This window comes from Staurois parvus, unplaced genomic scaffold (assembly GCF_062004578.1).
Source record: "Staurois parvus isolate SC_StPar_1 unplaced genomic scaffold, SC_StPar_1.0 ptg002924l, whole genome shotgun sequence".
NCBI lineage: Eukaryota > Metazoa > Chordata > Amphibia > Anura > Ranidae > Staurois > Staurois parvus.
The window spans coordinates 12922-33518 of record NW_028320720.1 but is presented as its reverse complement, the minus strand read 5'-3'; the positions used below and the strand labels follow the sequence as shown (position 1 = coordinate 33518).

The 20597-nt window shown below is 46.7% G+C and overlaps 1 protein-coding gene across 2 annotated transcripts in view; it reads left to right on the top strand.

Annotated features, from left to right (window-relative positions):
- The window catches only part of TEX2 (testis expressed 2), a 52756-nt gene extending 34767 nt beyond the window's left edge, over positions 1-17989 (top strand). Inside the window, exons 8-12 of one of the 2 annotated variants that reach the window (XM_089666946.1) lie at positions 34-166; positions 8058-8171; positions 8288-8497; positions 10225-10345; positions 14221-17989. In XM_089666946.1, coding sequence (XP_089523072.1) covers positions 34-166; positions 8058-8171; positions 8288-8497; positions 10225-10345; positions 14221-14337 — 695 coding nt within the window. In that variant the 3' untranslated portion in view covers positions 14338-17989. Of the gene's footprint in view, positions 1-33; positions 167-8051; positions 8172-8287; positions 8498-10224; positions 10346-14220 lie in introns of both variants that reach the window. The other variant, XM_089666945.1, reaches the window with a different exon arrangement.
- Positions 17990-20597: the final 2608 nt, after the last annotated feature.

Genomic DNA, 20597 nt, shown 5'->3' with positions numbered 1-20597 from the left:
AAATACATATTTTGTCCAATGTCTCTCTCACAGGTCTGTGGACCGATCTGGAGATCTCTTACAATGGCTCATTTCTCATGACCTTGGAGACAAAGATGAACCTGATCAAACTGGGAAAAGAGTCTTTTGGGGAGGCCCTAAAAGTCAGTGATATTGGAAAAGAGGGGTAAGTAATATTCTACTTGCCTTACTTTTGCTGCAGGGGAAGCTTTTAAGGCAGGTGGTTACTGGCTGTAGCATACTGTTCTGATTAGAGTAGATCATTCTAAGTGGAAGCAAAGGTGCTAGTTAAAGTATGTTAGGGGGGTATGGGGTATACACACTGGAGCTGAAGAGAATGCCTACAGCAAAGGATGATGGGTATGTCCAAATATAATAGCAGAATAGTCAGGTCACAGTTGGTGATATTGTTAGAAGCAGAAGGTGTTGTGTACAGTGGAGGATATGGCCAGGGGGGAGAAGATATATGTGGGAGCAGAATGTGTACAGCAGAAGATATTGCCAGGGGGAAGCTTACTGTAACTACAGGTTATTGATTGGGGCACAAGGAATCCAAGGACTGTATAGTGGAGGCTATGCTGTGTGTGATTTGTATATAAGGGACACCAGGAATGCAGGGACTATATAGTGGAGGCCATGCAGTGGGGACCCCAGGAATGCAGGGGCTGTATAGTGGAGGCCATGCGGTGGGGACCCCATGAATGCAGGGAATGTATAGTGGAGGCCATGCGGTGGGGACCCCAGGAATGCAGGGAATGTATAGTGGAGGCCATGCATGCGGACCCCAGGAATGCAGGGAATGTATAGTGGAGGCCATGCGGTGGGGACCCCAGGAATGCAGGGACTATATAGTGGAGGCCATGCGGTGGGGACACCAGGAATGCAGGGACTATATAGTGGAGGCCATGCGGTGGGGACCCCATGAATGCAGGGAATGTATAATGGAGGCCATGCGGTGGGGACCCCAGGAATGCAGGGAATGTATAGTGGAGGCCATGCATGCGGACCCCAGGAATGCAGGGAATGTATAGTGGAGGCCATGCAGTGAGGACCCCAGGAATGCAGGGAATGTATAGAGGAGGCCATGCTGTGTATAATTTGTATATAACGTGTCTGTACATTTCCCTCCTCTGCTCTCCTGTGTGGATCTGGATCTGGTAAGTGTATGTTGCGTGATTCTCATATTGCTGTAGAACACGGTAATATCAGCATTGTGGGTGGTGGAGGATCCGGTAAATGATGATCTATAAATAGATTCCTCACTTCCTGCGTATGAATGAAACATAATAATGTGCACAATGAAATATTTATCAGCATCCCCTGGGTGTGTTACTCATCCTGCCTATCACAGAGTCTCCGCCCTCAGATTTACCCATCCACCACCATTGTGTGACTATGTCATGGATATCAGACACATATGCCTGCTGCATATAGGGATGCCAGTGCCCCACTCCTCCCTCTTCCATGGCCCTCAGCCTATTAGAAGCTGAAACTGAGGCATTACATGGTTCCATAGCTTAATGTGACAGATCCCACCAGGACAGGGGCTTTTGAAGGGGGCTAAGGACTAGCCTTCTACCCCAATTATGGCACATGGATGAGATTGTGGATTTTGTCTGCTTCTCCCAGTCAGAGCATGGAGGAGAGCTTGACACTGTTTGACTGGCTGGAAGTATCTACTAGGTTTATGCTGGAAGTCCCCTGAAGAGTAGTGCATCTGTGGGAACATTGTGTTGGATGGATTGTGCAGATGCAGCTTCACCAGCTGGCGATACAGAACTTTTCTTGGGCATATTATCTTGCCCTGGCTGGACCTCTTTCAGCTGAAGATTTGCCGCTTGGTAACCTAGATCCAAGCTGGATCTAAGGTGGAACATTTAGAGATGAGCGATATCATGTACTTCAAGTATTCAGGGCATTTGAACTGTTTCTGGCTATTCTAGTGGGCACCCTCTGGCTAATCAAGAGTTGTTGTGGACATGTTTTCCAGCACATACAATGGAGGCGGGCTAGCGGGGGATTCCTGAGACTACTAGCCAGACTGATAGTTGTCTAGGTGCCTAGCTGGTAATTAAATGCATGTTTAAAGGTTGCATTGTCATGTTGTTACTGGTTGTATGTCTTATCTATGCTAATATCTCCTGGAGGGGAGTGTCCTCCTGGGGGTATAAAGTATGTATCTGGGTTTTAATAAACAGTTAGGTATGCCTTTGGTTTTACCTCAACATTTTGTCTGTGTACGATGCTTGGGGTAAAGGGCTGGGATTAGCAATCAGTGTGCTGGAAGGGTTTGGGAGGCAGGAGGCACTGGTTGGTGCCAGACGGTCCATCACACCTGCCATTACCCTCAATGCTCTGCACAGGAGACATCTCCTAATGTTTTGTATGTAGTATGTGGAACACTCAGTCACGGCGACTCTTTCCATACATCACAAAAGACATTACACATGTTGTTTTCTCATTGCTGTGTATTACATGCTAACATCAACGGTCACATTTAATAAATCACTGACAGCAATAAGACATGCAGATCGTATTCTGTGTAAAAGGTGGTTCACATAGATCATTACACAGATATAATGGGTAATGTCACATGAGCAGTCCTGACACCGACAGCAATTCACCAATGACAGGATCCCTAAGAGTGCACTCAGCTGTTCCTGCTACATATCTCCTTCATGTAGGTGAGCCAGCGGGGTGCCGATGCTCGGCGAGCCGGCGGGGTGCCGATGCTCGGCGAGGTGCCGATGCTCTGCAGCTTAGTCTGTAGCAATTTGAGCAGCAAGGTAACAATGTTTTAGAAGCAGGTGAGTGCTTTAATTTGCAGTCCTGTTTTTGGTGGGTGGCTACCATTGACAGGACACTAATGTGACATGGTCTTTATTACATTTAAATCCCACCACCGTCTGGCTGCTTCTATGGCAGGTTTGTTGAGGAGAACAGAAAAAAGTTATTGGGGTGTTCATTAAATTGCATTGTAATGAGGGAAGAGACAATGGGCTGAGATCACTGCTTCTTATACAAAGAAGAGAGAAAAATCACCCATACTGATTTTATCAGTAGATGCAGAGGTTTTTGATAGGGTGGACTGGGGATTTATGTTAAGACACAGTGGAAGTTCTGGGGATAGGCCCAAAAATGAGGGATTGGAAAAGGAAGCTATATAGTCAACCCTCTGCAGCAGTAAAGGTCAATCGGAATTCTTCAAGATGTATAATGGGACAAGTCAGGGGTGCCCGCTTTCGCCTTTGTAGTTTGTTTTATCTTTAGAACCTCTTTTGGCAGCTGTAAGAAATAGCAGAGATATACAAGGGATTTGGATAGGAGAGACAGAACGTAAAGTAGCAGCATATGCAGATGACATGCTATTTTATGTGGTCAATCCTAGGCTGACATTATACAATTTAATGAAAATAATGAAATATTATGGAGAGTCTACAAATTTAAAAATGAACCTGGCAAAATCTGAGATTCTAAATGTTAAAGCCCCGAGAACTGAGAAGAAATCTTTACTAAGAGAATTTCCATTCCCATGGAAGAAAAGAAATTTAAAGTATTTGGGAATAAAATGAACCTCATCCTTAAAGAATTTATATAAAATAAAATACATCTCATTATTAATTGAGATCAAGGAGGAATTGAGGAAATTAGTGGAAGGTCCTCCATTCTGGATAGGATGAATAAATTTGATAAAAAGGATAATTGTCCCAAAAATCATATATAAATTTCATATGCTACCTATACAGCTTCCAGGAATGTGCTTTAAAATAATTTAAAAAATGATATTGAGGTATTTTGTGGGGGAAAAAAAACAGAGAATAAGTTATGAAGTGCTGTGTATTGACAAGGGGAATGGGAGTTTAGGCATGCCAGATTTTAAGAGATATTATCACTCAGTATTATTATCACATACCTTTTGATTGGACATAACACACTTGAGAAAAGTTGGGTATAAATATAGAAAAAACACTAAGTGAGATACAATTGAAATAGGATGGTGTGGTTGCCACATCAATACCGTAGGTTGGCAGAAAGCACAAGCACTTGTACACAAAATATATTAAGAATTTGGGCTGTAATTCACAAACAAATGGGACAGGAGTTCAATTCCATGATGATGCCATTGGTGGCTACAGATTTGTTTCCCACTAGGTAAAGAAAATATTTCAGGCAATTGGATAAGAAGAGGGGATGCACAGTTAAAATATATAATGATTGTTGTAGAAAGCTGCTCCCTTCAGGAGCTGAAAAATGAGAGAGAGCTGTTTTCTTGGTTAGATGAGTGGTGATATCTTCAACTAAGACACTTTGTGGCAAGGCTCCCTAAGCCCTTAAGGACAACAGCAGATTTGAACTCATTTGAACAATTGTTTAGCACATGCAGGGAAAGGAAGCATGGTACTCCCTCCAATGTATACAATTTTTACTATAATAACAGAAGTCACTCCCCTCATGTATATAGAGGAATGGAAAATGGACCTTATAATATCATTTGAAGAACAACAAAAAAAGAAAATGTTTAGATTAGCACATGGGACTGTAGATATGAAGGTGGTGGAAATGAACTACAAATGTTTGGCTAGGTGATACATCATACCGAGTGAGGCACATAAGCAATATGGAGATAAATCATCTATGTGCTAGCGGGGATGTGGAATCAAGGGCACAATGGCACATATATGGTGGGAGTGTCCTAAAATCCAGAAATATTGGGGGGTAATTTATCAAATCCAGGAGATAACTGAGGTTAAGATCCCGAAAGATCCAGGGGTATTCCTATTCCATAAAACCAAGACTACAATAGAAAAATATACAAATTCTGTGATATGTCACCTTATAAATGCAGCAAAAGGATTGATACCCACATTTTGACAGGCAGAAGAGGTAGCAAAACTAAAAGACTGGATAAGTAAGGTAGGGAAAAAAAAAATATATACAGTTGCAAGAAAAAGTATGTGAACCCCTTGGGATTACGTGGCGTTTTGCATGAATTGGGCATAAAATGTGCTCTGAACGTCATCTAAGTCACAACAATAGAAGAACACAGTCTGCTGAACATAATACTACACAAACATTAGATGTTGCCATGGTTTAATTGCACATAACATGTAAACATTCACAGTGCAGGGAGGAAAAAGTATGTGAACCTCTGGTCTTAATAACTGGTTGACCCTCCTTTTGGCAGCAATAACCTCAACCAAACGTTTCCTGCAGTTGCAGATCAGACCTGCACAACGATCTGGAGTCATTTTGGACCACTCCTCTTCACAAAACTGTTTCAGTGTAGCAATATTCTTGGGATGTCTGGTGTGAATCGCTCTCTTAAGGTCATGCCACAGCATTTCAATGGGGTTGAGGTCAGGACTCTGACTGGGCCACTCCAGAAGGCGTATTCTGTGCTGTTGCAGCCATTGTTTTGTTGAATGACTTGTATGCTTTGGGTCATCATTGTCCTGTTGCATCACCCATCCTCTGCGGAGCTTCAGTTGGCGGACAGATGGTTGTACGTTTTCCTGCAAAATGTCTTGATAAACTCTGGAATTCATTTTCCCATCAATGACAACAATCCGTCCAGCCCTGAGGCAGCAAAGCAGCCCCAAACCACGATGCTCCCTCCGCCATGTTTCACAGTAGGGATGAGGTTTTGATGTTGGTGTGCTGTGCCTTTTTTTCTCCACACATAGTGTTGTGTGTTCTTCCCAAACAACTCAATCTTGGTTTCATCTGTCCGCAGTATATTCTGCCAGTAGTGCTGTGGACACATCCAGGGGCTCTTTTGCAAACTTCAAACGTGCTGCAATCTTCTTTTTGGACAGCAATGGCTTCCTCCGTGGTGTCCTCCCATGTACTCCATTCTTGTTTAATGCTTTCCTTATTGTAGATGTGTCAACAAAAATGTTAGCATGTGCTGGAGATTTCTGTAGGTCTTTAGCTGACACTCTGGGATTCTTCTTTACCTCATGCAGCATTCTGCGCTGTGCTCTTGCAGTCATTTTTACAGGATGACGCCTAGGGAGAGTAGCAACAGTGCTAAACTTTCTCCATTTGTAGACAGTCTGTCTTACCGTGGACACATGAACATCAAGGCTTTTGGAGATACTTTTGTAACCCTTTCCAGCTTCATGCAAGTCAACAATTCTTGATTGTAGGTCTTCTGAGAGCTCTTTTCTGCGAGGCATGGTTCACCTCAGACAGTGCTTCTTGAAACCAGTAAACCCAAAACAGGTGTGTGTTTTTTAAGGGCAGGACAGCTGTCAGCAACACATCCAATATCATCACACTGATTGGAGTCAAGGTTGGCTCACTCCTGGCTCCAATTAGCTCTGGGAGAAGTCATTAAGCTAGGGCCTCACATACTTTTTCCTCCCTGCGCTGTGAATGTTTACATGTTATGTGCAATTAAACCATGGCAACATCTAATGTTTGTGTAGTATTATGTTCAGCAGACTGTGTTCTTCTATTGTTGTGACTTAGATGACGTTCAGAGCACATTTTATGCCCAATTCATGCAAAACTCCACGTAATCCCAAGGGGTTCACATACTTTTTCTTGCAACTGTATATTTATATATATATATATATATATATATATATATATATATATATATAAAAATAATGGAGGAACTCTGCCACATGTAAGATGACTAAATGGAGAGATTTCAAGAAAGGTGGGAAAAATGGGACAAGTTTAAGAGAGTAAATAAATATGTTGAATAAAATGGGAGAAATATAGAAAGAGGAGACGAGAGGATATGTATAACTAAAAAGGGGAAAGTGAAATCGGAAGAAGGAGAAGGGTATTCAGGAGTGAGGAGGAACAGGAAACTAAGGGTAAAGAGATGGGGGTAGTGGGTGGTGGGGGAGGGTGGGACATGGGGGGGCTGGTTATTTGGGGGTATGTTTAAAGGAAAATGTAACTTTTATTGTTATATTTTTTTGTTTTGACGTTATGTTGAAATATGAAAACTAATAAAAAAATTATAAAAAAAATAAATTGCATTGTAATGTCATTAACCTCTTTAGGACCACCATCCTGCATTGTACTGCTAATGGGCGGCTCCTACAGGCGCAGTGATATACCTGTATGTCGCTGTCTGTTTCCAGGTTCAAGGCACGTCCTCCCCGCTGACTCCCGCAGTGATTAGACACAGCAGGATTTTGATAGCGGGTCCCAGCCAATGATTTGTGACTGGGACCTGCTGATCAGCTGTGACAAACAACACAGGGCTCTATACAGAGGGAACAGTCTCTTTGTTTGCAGGCAGAATAAACAAAACAATCTTTATTAAAACACAGCACACAATATACACATTACACATTGTTAGGCACACACTTAACCCCTTGATTACTCTGAGATGTTAACCCCTTCCCAGCCAGTGTCCTTAGTACAGTGACAGTGTACAGTATTATCACTGATCAGTGTATTGGTGTCACTGGTGATGTCCAAGTCAGTTCCCACCAGTGTCCGTTAGTGTCAGCCCGCCGTACTATCACAGTCCCACTGTAAGTCACTGACCATTGTCATTACTAGTATAAAAAGAATAAATAAGTACAAATGCCAGTGTTTATCCCAGTTTGTAGGTGTTTATATCTTTCACACTAAACAATCAATAGACACTTTTTTTTTAAACCAAAGACATGGAGCAGAATACATTTTGTCCTGAATTTATGAAGACATTTTTTTATTTATTTGTGTGTGTTTTTTTTTTTTTTATTGGATATGTCTTATAGCAGAAATGTTTTTTTTTTCCCCCAGTGTTTGGTCTTTTTTGGTTTCTATAATAAAAAATAAAAACTAAAGTAGTAATGATTTACCACCAAAAGAAAGCTCTATTTGTGTGAAAAAATGATAGTGCAGTGCTGAATAGCAAAACATGGCTGGTTCAGGAAGGGGGTAAAACCTCCCCAGAGCTGAAGTGGTTAAATGTTCATTTCATTCCATCAAAGTGCTATATTGATGTTTGTGAATGTTACATTTTGGTGAGATCCAACCAGGCATGTCTGTACAATAGGTTATGCAGCTTAGTAAAGTGATTGTCTTGTCTCCACCAGGGCCAGGCCTAGGGCGTACTACCTGGCAGACAGTGACGAGGAGTCGTCCAGTGCTGGTTCTTCAGATGAAGAGGATGCTCCCGACTTATCAGGAGACAAACAACAACCTGGAGCAGAGGGGTGAGACCCTGCCCATCTCTCACTTCCCAATCATCACATTTCTGCCCTGTTCAGCTCACAGACCCCTCAGAACTCTTTGTACAGCTATTGGCATAATCTGTTGTATTTTCTGCCAGGTATGTGGGACCTCACCGCACCAGTAAGATCATGAGGTTTGTAGATAAGATCACCAAGTCCAAATATTTCCAGAAAGCCACTGAGACAGAGTTTATCAAGAAGAAGATGGAAGAGGTGTCCAATACTCCACTGCTCCTCACCGTGGAAGTCCAGGAGTGCAGAGGGACACTCGCCATTAACATTCCACCCCCACCTACTGACCGCATATGGTAAGTGCCTCTGGAGACACTGACAGTTCTACATTGTGGAGGTTCTTTGATACCTTGTGGTTAGTGTCAGGATCCAGCTACTGCTATGGTTCTCTCTGCTTAGAGGTTGTAGGTTTTCCTTGAGTTTGAGTGGGCATCCTCCAGAAAGCATCTCCCTTTTATGAAATTGAATACAAAAGCTGTGTGACATGGCAGGGTGTGGAAATGCATCCTACTTATACCTCATTCTCATCTAGAAGATTTTTCTATGACTGAAAACTGATGTGCCCAACTGGATAGCAGCAACACATAGTACTGTGGTATTCCGGGTGCACACAGTGCTGGGCTCTGCTATTCCGGGTGCACACAGTGCTGGACTCTGTGCTTCCGGGTGCACACAGTGCTGGGCTCTGCTATTCCGGGTGCACACAGTGCTGGACTCTGTGCTTCCGGGTGCACACAGTGCTGGACTCTGGTATTCCGGGTGCACACAGTGCTGGGCTCTGCTATTCCGGGTGCACACAGTGCTGGACTCTGTGCTTCCGGGTGCACACAGTGCTGGGCTCTGTGATTCCGGGTGCACACAGTGCTGGGCTCTGGTATTCCGGGTGCACACAGTGCTGGACTCTGTGATTCCGGGTGCACACAGTGCTGGGCTCTGGTATTCCGGGTGCACACAGTGCTGGACTCTGTGATTCCGGGTGCACACAGTGCTGGGCTCTGGTATTCCGGGTGCACACAGTGCTGGGCTCTGGTATTCCGGGTGCACACAGTGCTGGACTCTGTGATTCCGGGTGCACACAGTGCTGGACTCTGTGATTCCGGGTGCACACAGTGCTGGGCTCTGCTATTCCGGGTGCACACAGTGCTGGGCTCTGCTATTCCGGGTGCACACAGTGCTGGACTCTGTGATTCCGGGTGCACACAGTGCTGGGCTCTGTGATTCCGGGTGCACACAGTGCTGGGCTCTGGTATTCCGGGTGCACACAGTGCTGGACTCTGTGATTCCGGGTGCACACAGTGCTGGGCTCTGGTATTCCGGGTGCACACAGTGCTGGACTCTGTGATTCCGGGTGCACACAGTGCTGGGCTCTGGTATTCCGGGTGCACACAGTGCTGGACTCTGTGATTCCGGGTGCACACAGTGCTGGGCTCTGGTATTCCGGGTGCACACAGTGCTGGGCTCTGGTATTCCGGGTGCACACAGTGCTGGGCTCTGGTATTCCGGGTGCACACAGTGCTGGGCTCTGGTATTCCGGGTGCACACAGTGCTGGGCTCTGCTATTCCGGGTGCACACAGTGCTGGGCTCTGCTATTCCGGGTGCACACAGTGCTGGGCTCTGCTATTCCGGGTGCACACAGTGCTGGGCTCTGGTATTCCGGGTGCACACAGTGCTGGGCTCTGGTATTCCGGGTGCACACAGTGCTGGGCTCTGGTATTCCGGGTGCACACAGTGCTGGGCTCTGGTATTCCGGGTGCACACAGTGCTGGGCTCTGCTATTCCGGGTGCACACAGTGCTGGGCTCTGCTATTCCGGGTGCACACAGTGCTGGGCTCTGCTATTCCGGGTGCACACAGTGCTGGGCTCTGCTATTCCGGGTGCACACAGTGCTAGGCTCTGCTATTCCGGGTGCACACAGTGCTGGGCTCTGATATTCCGGGTGCACACAGTGCCGGACACTAGTATTCTGGGTGCACACAGTGCTGGACCACTTCATGATTTATCCCATCTTTTGTCTTCACACAGGTATGGGTTCCGGAAGCCACCACACCTGGAACTGAAAGCTCGACCCAAACTTGGGGAGCGAGAAGTGACATTGGGTCATGTGACCGAGTGGATTGAGAAGAAGCTGGAGCAGGAATTCCAGGTTAGAGGGGATGATGTGCTGGTTATAGACAAGGTGGACTGAGACGTTCTCCTGCACAGCTAATCACACTTCCATTTGGTGATCGGCATTCTTACCTGACTGCTATTTGGGGTTCACACTTTATTTACTTTTTATTTCATTTTTTTTTCTCTTTTTCTTTTACCTTCTTGGTTTTACTGCCGCCTGCAGGATTGGACACTGGCAAAAACATTAGGCCAGCCCCGAAGAGCCCATCCTACCTTTTTAGACTCTTCCCTATATCACTGCTACTGATGGTCTCTGCTGTGGCAGCTTCCGGTGTGGCCTATCCTCACACCAGACTCAGCTGCACATTGCAGTGAAGTCACCTTTGGACACTGGCTTCTTCTGCATAAGGCACTTTTCTTACCCGATTCAGGTAACAAGTTAGTCATGCTTTCCAGGTCCTGGCACTGGCTCAGCACTTGTCCTGTCTCTGAGATTCGCTCTCTGTGAGTCGGCCATTCTGGCCTAGCAACTGTAGCTACCTCGTTTGTTCAGAACACTGGAAACATTTTAAAATGTCCACTTCCCACTGATTCCTACCACGGAAGGGATTAATACTGGGGGATGAGCCTGAAAATCATGCATTGAGTGTCAAATGCTTTCTATCCCACCATTCAGCTAGAGAGCCATGAGAACCTATGATCCTTGGTTTGTTTCTGTTGCCCACCTACAGTGGCCTTGGTCATCTCTGAGCATCGACCCTCACCAGCTGTCTGGGTTTTGTGAGTACCTGAGGCCTTGCTTCAGCTTGAATTGCCTTACCGCTGTGTGGTCACAGCATGCCTGTTTCTGGACCCAGAGGGGAAAGTCCTGCTGTACTGGGTGATCTCAGTTCACACTTAGCAAATTGTTTTGGGGACATTTGTTACATACCCACTGAAGATGCAAACAGCTGTAATCTAGCATCCTGTTCTCTGATGATTATAGAGTCTAACACGTCATCAGAGTCCTCCCTGGCATTGCCAAGTGGGGCCATGTCCTCTGCCTTATTGACCTGGGGTTGCTGTTACAGCCTCCCAAACGCTTTGTGATTGCATCTGAATGTACAGGAGCAGCCCATACACCAGATGCACTGCAGGTGAAGGATGCTGGATGGTTTAGAATCTCCAGGTACAGGAGTCTTGTGGGGCTAGCAGAAAATGTTCTGGTGACTCTCTTCACCTGGTTCTAGGCCTTTCCTCCTCTACCATTTCCTCCACATCTGCTTTGCTGACTTGAGGGAGGATTTTCTGGTGATTTTATTGTGCTCCAATATTGACTTAGGTCAATGTTCTTCACTGACATGGTAGGGTTCCTGACAATGCTTCATGGACTGTGACACATCGTTGGGTTTGGGGAGTCAAAAATGTCTCTAAACCTGTGCCCTGGATATTAGAGAGGATATCACAGCAAGCTTTAAGATTGGTTAGTTGGGACTTGAGCTTGGTTTTCAAAATTCTAAGTCTGCAGTATTCCTTGCTAGTTTTTGTGGATAAATCCACCTTCTTCCCCTTCCTAATCCTTGTATGAGGAGTTGCCATGCCCTTCATCCTGATGGGGATTTCCTGTGTGCTTCATCCCGATGGGGAGTGTTCATATGCTTCATCCCGATGGGGAGATCCTTTGCACTTCATCCTGATGGGGAGTTCCCATGTGCTTTATCCTGATGTGGAGTTTCTGTGTGCTTCATCCCGATGAGGAGTGCTTGTGCTCTCATCCCGCTGGAGAGTTCTCATGTGCTTCATCCCAACGGGGAGTTTCTGTGTGCTTCATCCCAATGGGGAGTGCTCATGCGCTTCATCCCAACGGGGAGTTTCTGTGTGCTTCATCCCAATGGGGAGTGCGCATGTGCTTCATCCTGATGGAGAGTTTCTGTGCGCTTCATCCCGATGGGGAGTTCCCATGCACTTCATCCCACTAAAGAGTTCCTCTGTGCATCAACCCAATGGGGAGTTCCCGTGTGCTTCATCCCGATGGAAAGTTCCCATGTGTTTCATCACAATGGGGCGTTGTCATGCACTTCATCCTGATGGAGAGTTTCTGTGTGCATCATCCCGATGGGGAGTTCTCATGCACTTCATCCCCATGGAGAGTTCCCGTGTGCTTTATCCCAATGGAGAATTTCTGTGTGCATCAACCCGATGGGGAGTTCCCATGTGCTTCCTCCTGATGGAGAGTTCCCGTGTGCTTTATCCCGATGGAGAGTTTCTGTGTGCTTCATCCCGATGGGGAGTTCCCGTGTGCTTTATCCCGATGGAGAGTTTCTGTGTGCTTCATCCCAATGGGGAATGCTCATGTGCTTCATCCCGATGGAAAGTCTCCATGTGCTTCATCACAATGGGGAGTGCTCATGTGCATCATCCTGATGGAAAGTTTCTGTCTGCATCATCCCGATGGGGAGTTCTCATGCACTTCATCCCGATGGGGAGTTCTCACACAGTTCATCCCGATGGAGAGTTCCCGTGTGCTTTATCCCCAATGGAGAATTTCAGTGTGCATCATCCCGATGGGGAGTTCCCGTGTGCTTTATCCCGATGGGGAGTTCCCGTGTGCTTTATCCCGATGGGGAGTTCCCGTGTGCTTTATCCCGATGGGGAGTTCCCGTGTGCTTTATCCCGATGGGGAGTTCCCGTGTGCTTTATCCCGATGGGGAGTTCCCGTGTGCTTTATCCCGATGGGGAGTTCCCGTGTGCTTTATCCCGATGGGGAGTTCCCGTGTGCTTTATCCCGATGGGGAGTTCCCGTGTGCTTTATCCCGATGGGGAGTTCCCGTGTGCTTTATCCCGATGGGGAGTTCCCGTGTGCTTTATCCCGATGGAGAATTTCTGTGTGCATCATCCCGATGGAGAATTTCTGTGTGCATCATCCCGATGGAGAGTTTCTGTGGGCATCATCTCAATGGGGAATGCTCATGCGCTTCATCCCGATGGAAAGTCTCCATGTGTTTCATCACAATGGGGAGTTCTCATGCACTTCATCCCGATGGGGAGTTCCCGTGCCCTTCATCTTGTCTGTTGGTTGTGTCTTTGTGGGACAGAACCAATGGTTTCTCAGGAATCACTGTTTACAGTCCTTGGAGGTACTTCTACTCTAATTGAGCCTGAAGGGTTCATCTTTGGTAGTTAACACCTCTGCGACATGAGGATCTGCTCTGACATCCCCTACATGCACAGAACTTGGTTCACCTTGAGTTTATGATTGGTGAATTGAGGCCTAGAGGCTTCTTCTGTCCTAAAACAGCTTTATTCCTCCCTCAGCCAGGACACTATTTTGCAGTCTGTCTGTCCACAGTTCTCCAGAAGGAGCTTCTTTTCCTTGTTGTCTGCAGTTTAGTCCTTCAGGCAGCTCTTGATCTCCTGAAAGTCCCGAGTTTTTATATTTTTCATTGAGTCTCTTAACAGTTGCTAGCTGCTGACCACCAATCACTTGGAATGCTTTTGGAAATCACGAAAGACTTCTCACGCATCTCAATGGATAAGAAAGAAAACTGGATGTTTGTACTCAAAGTAAAATCATATTTTTAGGGTCACACCCTGCATTCCTCTTGGGCTGGCATTCCTGGATGCTAGTGTTCAATCCTCCTGTAGTCGGCAGTATAACCTGAAGGTGAAAAGTTCCTGTGTCCCTTAATAAATGAAAAGGATTTTACAGTGAGTAAAAAAACAACCAACCAGCAACATTCTGTTGTCTTGTTGCTCCTGCTCTCTATCCCTCACACTCTCCATGTCTGCCTCTCTTTCTACCCCTCCCCCCCCCTCCCCCTCCTCCCCCTCCTCCCCCTCCAAAAAAAAAGAAAAAAGTTCCTTCCTATCTACACACACTCCCCCATCCCCCCTTCCATAATTCCTCATGTATATTCTCTCTCTTCCCAGAAAATATTTGTCATGCCAAACATGGACGACGTGTATGTGACGATAATGCACTCCGCTATGGACTTGCGTTCCAGCAGAGATTCAGACGCAGTAGCCACAACAGTGGAGGCCCCTTGAAATGTGAAGTGGTGGCTGTTTACAGTATTAGACTTTTCCTTTTTATTCTGTTGTAAAGTGTGTTGTGTACATCACTGTGCCCCCGCTCAGGGATGTTCCCAATACTGGATTACTGCAGAGTGTCGGAGTTCCTCCTAAACATCACACATTCCTTATTGCCAATCCTAGGCCACCCAGCAGAAACTATCTGTGGTCAAAGAATTCCTGGATCTTTCTAGGAAGATGGTACTGGAGCCTACAGTATGGTTTGTATCTGTGATTGAGGCTAGAGGAGGGGATAAGTGATGTCTCTTCTCAGTGACCCCCCCCCCACCCCACCTGTTCCCAACTTCCTGCCGACACATTGATGGTACCATCATTGCTGGAGTCACCGATGACTATGTGACCGGGTATCCATGTGTTTTATGCCAACACTAAAGGAATGTGGTGATGGCACAACTCCCCAGCCAGTGTTGTCCGGGGTTTCTCAGAGCTCACATACAGAATACAGGGGGGTTGGTGAGAAAGGCCTATGCACCTATTGCACTTCAGTCCTGGCAAGTAACCCTAACCCTGGAGAAGATACAGACACAAACCATACAATCCAGAAGGTGGGCTGTCTGTGTCTTACCGCCATACCTTCCATACGCTACCACTGTTCCTGCTCTATCAGGAGGGACTATAAAACACACAGTACTAGGAGGGTCTCCTACTCTGGAGAGTAGATGAGGCAGTGATAATCCTGCCTCCTCACTGCCTGGACCAATGGAAGGGCACCACACTAACAGGAATAAAAAGCACTTTCTACATACTAGTGACACATAAAGCATAACCCAGCAACAACATGTCATGTATAGCAGCTCACCAGTCCCTAGAGGTCATATTGATTGTATGTTGTTCTCGGTTTAGATATCCTTTATGATTCTGTCATGACAGAAATTATGTCCCGCTGCTACCGTTCCCTGGCTGCCATCATACTCACCTTATGGGATCTAGCCAGAACTGTGGCCTTGGTGACAGCCAGGGGATCAGGCACACTAAGTCCTCCACGATGGATGACCCCAGACTTATTCCATGAGGAGGAGCCTTAGAAGAGTGCAGACTCCTCTATGACCAGGAGCCTTAGAAAAGTGTAGACTTCTCCATAAGGAGGAGCCTTGGAAGAGTGCAGACTTCTGCATGAGGAGGAGCCTTAGAAGAGTGCAGACTCCTCCATGACCAGGAGCCTTAGAAGAGTGCAGACTCCTCCATGACCAGGAGCCTTAGAAGAGTGCAGACTCCTCCATGACCAGGAGCCTTAGAAGAGTGCAGACTCCTCCATGACCAGGAGCCTTAGAAGAGTGCAGACTCCTCCATGACCAGGAGCCTTAGAAGAGTGCAGACTCCTTCATGACCAGGAGCCTTAGAAAAGTGTAGACTTCTCCATAAGGAGGAGCCTTGGAAGAGTGTAGACTACTCCATGACCAGTAGCCTTAGAAGAATGCAGACTCCTCCATGACCAGGAGCCTTAGAAGAGTGCACACTCCTCCATGACCAGGAGCCATAGACTTCTCCATGAGGAGGAGCCTTAGAAGAGTGTAGACTTCTCCATGAGGAGGAGCCTTGGAAGAGTACAGACTTTTCCATGAGGAGGAGCCTTGGAAGAGTGCAGACTTCTCCATTAAGAGGAGCCTTAGAAAAGTGCAGACTTCTCCATGACCAGGAGCCTTAGAAGAGTGTAGACTCCTCCATAACCAGTAGCCTTAGAAGAATGCAGACTCCTCCATGACCAGGAGCCATAGACTTCTCCATGAGGAGGAGCCTTAGAAGAGTGTTGAGTTTATTGTGACCTTCTACTCTAGATCACACTTTTACAGTCTTAATAGTTGCAGTACAGTCTCCCCACCAGCAAAATGCACTGGTGAGTCTCTTCTGACCAATCCATGGCTCACAGCACCCCCTGCAGGTCATGTGACTGTACTACAACCCAATTGTAGAGAAGATTTTACTGTTATTTATCCAATGAAGGACAAATAGGACTAATGAGAGAGGAATGTTCTGTAATAATGAACCTTTTTTATTTATTGTATCTGTGTACAGAGAGAGCATCCAATGCTTTATCTAGTGACGTACAATCACAGTCTCAAAGTGTGTGGTACAGGAGCGGGAGGTCGGAGGTCATACTGGGTGCCACATGTACCGCCCATCACAGACGCCCCCCACACCCCACCATGACTCCCATCCATAGAAGACCTTATTTTTTTACAGCTTTGAGTTCTGGTGAAATTGCCAAGTTGATTTGCGCTGATTGGCTGACATTGGGTTACATGTCAGGCGGGAGAATCATTTTATCCATTATTTTGTCACTTTTTTAGTGTTTTCTAATTTGAAGCGTCTTGCCTGGATCTTGTGACTTTCTATGTGCGATTATTTCTGGTCTTTTCTGTGTCTGATGGGCTGACATGGAGCCACCCTCCCCTGTGAGGGGCTCCTATTGCAGGGTTGGCTGTACACTGCAGAGATCTCTGAGGGGCTCCCCCGCTGGAGTACTGAAATATGTGACTGTCTGTGCTCACCCTGAGCCCAATGTATTCTGGGATAAAAGAAAACTAATTTACAACAGCTATTTTCCTGTATTTATTGCATTGTTCGGCAGAAAAGCTAACAATCTGCCTCTGCCTTGCTGGGGACAACCCAGGGGTAAGAGGAGTGTACTCCTCCATGGACAATGTGAAGGGGGCGCGGCAGGGATCAGAAGAGGGGACAAAGTGAGACTGGTGAGTGGAGGGAACTGCTCATTCTTTATAGTGCATGTAATTTGGGGTGACCCCTGATGGTTTCTTTTGCCCTCTGTGTATCCTGATCCCCCCTGTGCTGGGAATTCCCCTATGGGACGGGTGTCTCCTCACCTCCTGTTCTGGGGACAGCTCTAGAATATAGGATCACCAGAGGGTCACCCAAAAAAAGCTTCATGGAGGTTTCAAAACTCAGAACATAAACTCTTCTCACTCTGCCCACCCCTCCCCTCTGATGTCTGTTCACAGAGGTAATACAAGACACTCTGTGATTGGGTAGAAGGAGGGGAGAGGTGGGCTCAGCAGCTGCCGTAGCTGAGATCAGAAGGTCCAGCATCAGAGTGCCAGGACTACAGTGATAGCTATCCTCCCGCTGCTCAGTAAATATGCAGGTCCACAGGTGACATGCACCTCATTCAACTGAACCCCTACTAACCCAGTCCAGGGTACAAAGTGGCTGAGTTCCTGGAGTTGGACAGCAGCACCTTCTAGTGGTGAGAATGAATGGCTGCAGATCTCTGGTATTGCAGGGAGGTGCACATTTTAAATGTTTTTAATGTGACATATCAGTGAAGGGGGGTGAGGGGTACGGGTGGGAGCCCCCAGGGGTCTCTGAGTGTACAGTAAACCCAGGAGATGGCACAAGATGAATACATGATGAAGAAGCTCTGGCTGGAAGCTGTCCTTCCTCCCGGGGCCATGCGTTGTCTTTAGTTCTCGATCACTCTGCTGCTGTAGGGTCTGTGTCAGTGTTCATGTGTACTCTGTTGTGCATGTCATTGAGTGTGCGCCGTCTCTGCACCCCATTCACAGCCCGCTCTCACACTGCACTTAATCACAGTGTTGTGGTAACCACAATCTGCTTCGCTGTTTTATTAAATAAAAATCTCCATTCTGCACCCAGGGTCTCCCGGTCTTCATTTCATGATGGGGGGGACGTATGTGTACAATGGGGGGGGTTGGGTTGTGTATATCTGCGTACAATGAGGGGAGGAATCTACATACAGTGAGGGGGGACAACTACAATGAGGGGTGAGTGTCTGTGCACAAGACGAGGGGCGAATGTCTGCGTACTACGAGGGAAGGGAAATCTGTGTATGACGAGGGGCGATTGTCTGCGCACGACGAGGGGTGAGTGCGCACGATGAGGATCAAGTGTCTGTGTTCTACGAGGGGCGAGTGTCTGCGCACGACAAGGGGCGAGTGTCTGCGTACTACGAGGGGCGGGAAATCTGCGTAAGACGAGGGGGGAGTGTCTGCATACGAGGGAAAGGAAATCTGTGTACGAGGGAAGGAAATCTGCGTAAGACGAGGGGGGAGTGTCTGCATACGAGGGAAAGGAAATCTGCGTACGACGAGGGAAGGAAAATCTGCCTACGACGAGGGGGGAGTGTCTGCGTAAGAGGGAAAGGAAATCTGCGTAGGACGAGGGGGGAGTGTCTGTGTACGACGAGGGAAGGGAAATCTGCGTAAGACGAGGGGGGAGTGTCGGTGTACGACGAGGGAAGGGAAATCTGTGTAAGATGAGGGGACATGCATTGCTGGAAACAGACAATCCGGAGGTGGGCTGTGAGCAGTGTGAACGCCCAATCACAGAGCGCTGTGCTGCTTGGGGACATGCTGTGATAAATGACGCAGGTGCACAGTGTAGTACAATGCAGGCAGTGCACCTATCTGGGGTTATAGGCCTCATTCACATGGCCAGCAAGGACTGCACGCTTCTGTGCACAGCAGTCAGAGGTGTTAGCGTACGGCTGTACAAATCAGTGACAGGCTGACAGACACAACAACTATACAGATCAGTGACAGGCTGACAGATACAATGGCTGTACAGATCAGTGACAGGCCAACTGGCACAACGGCTGTACAGATCAGTGACAGGCCAACCGACACAACGGCTGTACAGATCAGTGACAGGCCAACTGACACAACGGCTGTACAGATCAGTGATAGGCCAACCGACACAACGGCTGTACAGATCAGTGATAGGCCAACCGACACAACGGCTGTACAGATCAGGGACAGGCTGACTGACACAACGGCTGTACAGATCAGTGACAGGCCAACCGACACAACGGCTGTACAGATCAGTGATAGGCTGACAGATACAATGGCTGTACAGATCAGTGACAGACTGACATGCAATGGCTGTACAGATCAGTGACAGGCTGACCGACATAACAGCTGTACAGATCAGTGACAGGCTGACAGATACAATGGCTGTACAGATCAGTGACAGGCTGACAGATACAATGGCTGTACAGATCAGTGACAGGCTGACATACAATGGCTGTACAGATCAGTGACAGACATAACAGCTGTACAGATCAGTGACAGGCTCACAGATACAATGGCTGTACAGATCAGTGACAGTCTGACATACAATGGCTGTACAGATCAGTGACAGTCTGACATACAATGGCTGTACAGATCAGTGACAGACACAACAGCTGTACAGATCAGTGACAGGCTCACAGATACAATGGCTGTACAGATCAGTGACAGGCTCACAGATACAATGGCTGTACAGATCAGTGACAGGCCAACCGACACAACGGCTGTACAGATCAGTGACAGGCCAACCAACACAACGACTGTACAGATCAGTGACAGGCCAACCGACACAACGACTGTACAGATCAGTGACAGGCTGACAGATACAATGGCTGTACAGATCAGTGACAGACACAAGAGCTGTACAGATCAGTGACAGGCTGACAGACATAACAGCTGTACAGATCAGTGACAGGCCGACAGACACAACGGCTGTACAGATCAGTGACAGGATGGCACTGACACCAATCACTGATCACGCAATGAGAGTGTATCATGTCACATGACACGGGGGGACACCCCTTACAGGACGGCACTGACACCAATCACTGATCACGCAATGAGAGTGTATCATGTCACATGACACGGGGGACACCCCCCTACAGGACGGCACTGACACCAATCACTGATCACGCAATGAGAGTGTATCATGTCACATAACATGGGGGACACCCCCCTACAGGATGGCACTGACACCAATCACTGATCACGCAATGAGAGTGTAGCATGTCCAGGGTGGATAAAAATCAATGATTTTTTTAAAAAAAATTAAAAAAATCGGATTTTTTTTATTTAAATCGGATTTTTTTAAATAAAATGCTTTTTGAGGAAAATATATTACCATCCAAAGGTTATTCCATCATGAAATAAAGATTCGTTTTTTAATTATGTAGAATAAGGCTGTATATGTTTAATTTTTTTGGTAAATAAATTCCATGAATCCATTCACAATGTCCCGCTCTCCAGAGGTTTCTGTAAGATTATTGGGCAGTTTCTCTGCCTACAACAGCGGTTCTCAACCTTCCTAATTCCATGACCCTTTAATACAGTTCCTCATGTTGTGGTGACCCCCAACAATAAAATTATTTACCCAGTAATTATAATTCATGAAGTGTCATTTTACCTCCAATACTGCTGCTTTCTACAGAGTAGCTGCTTTCTACAGAGTAGCTG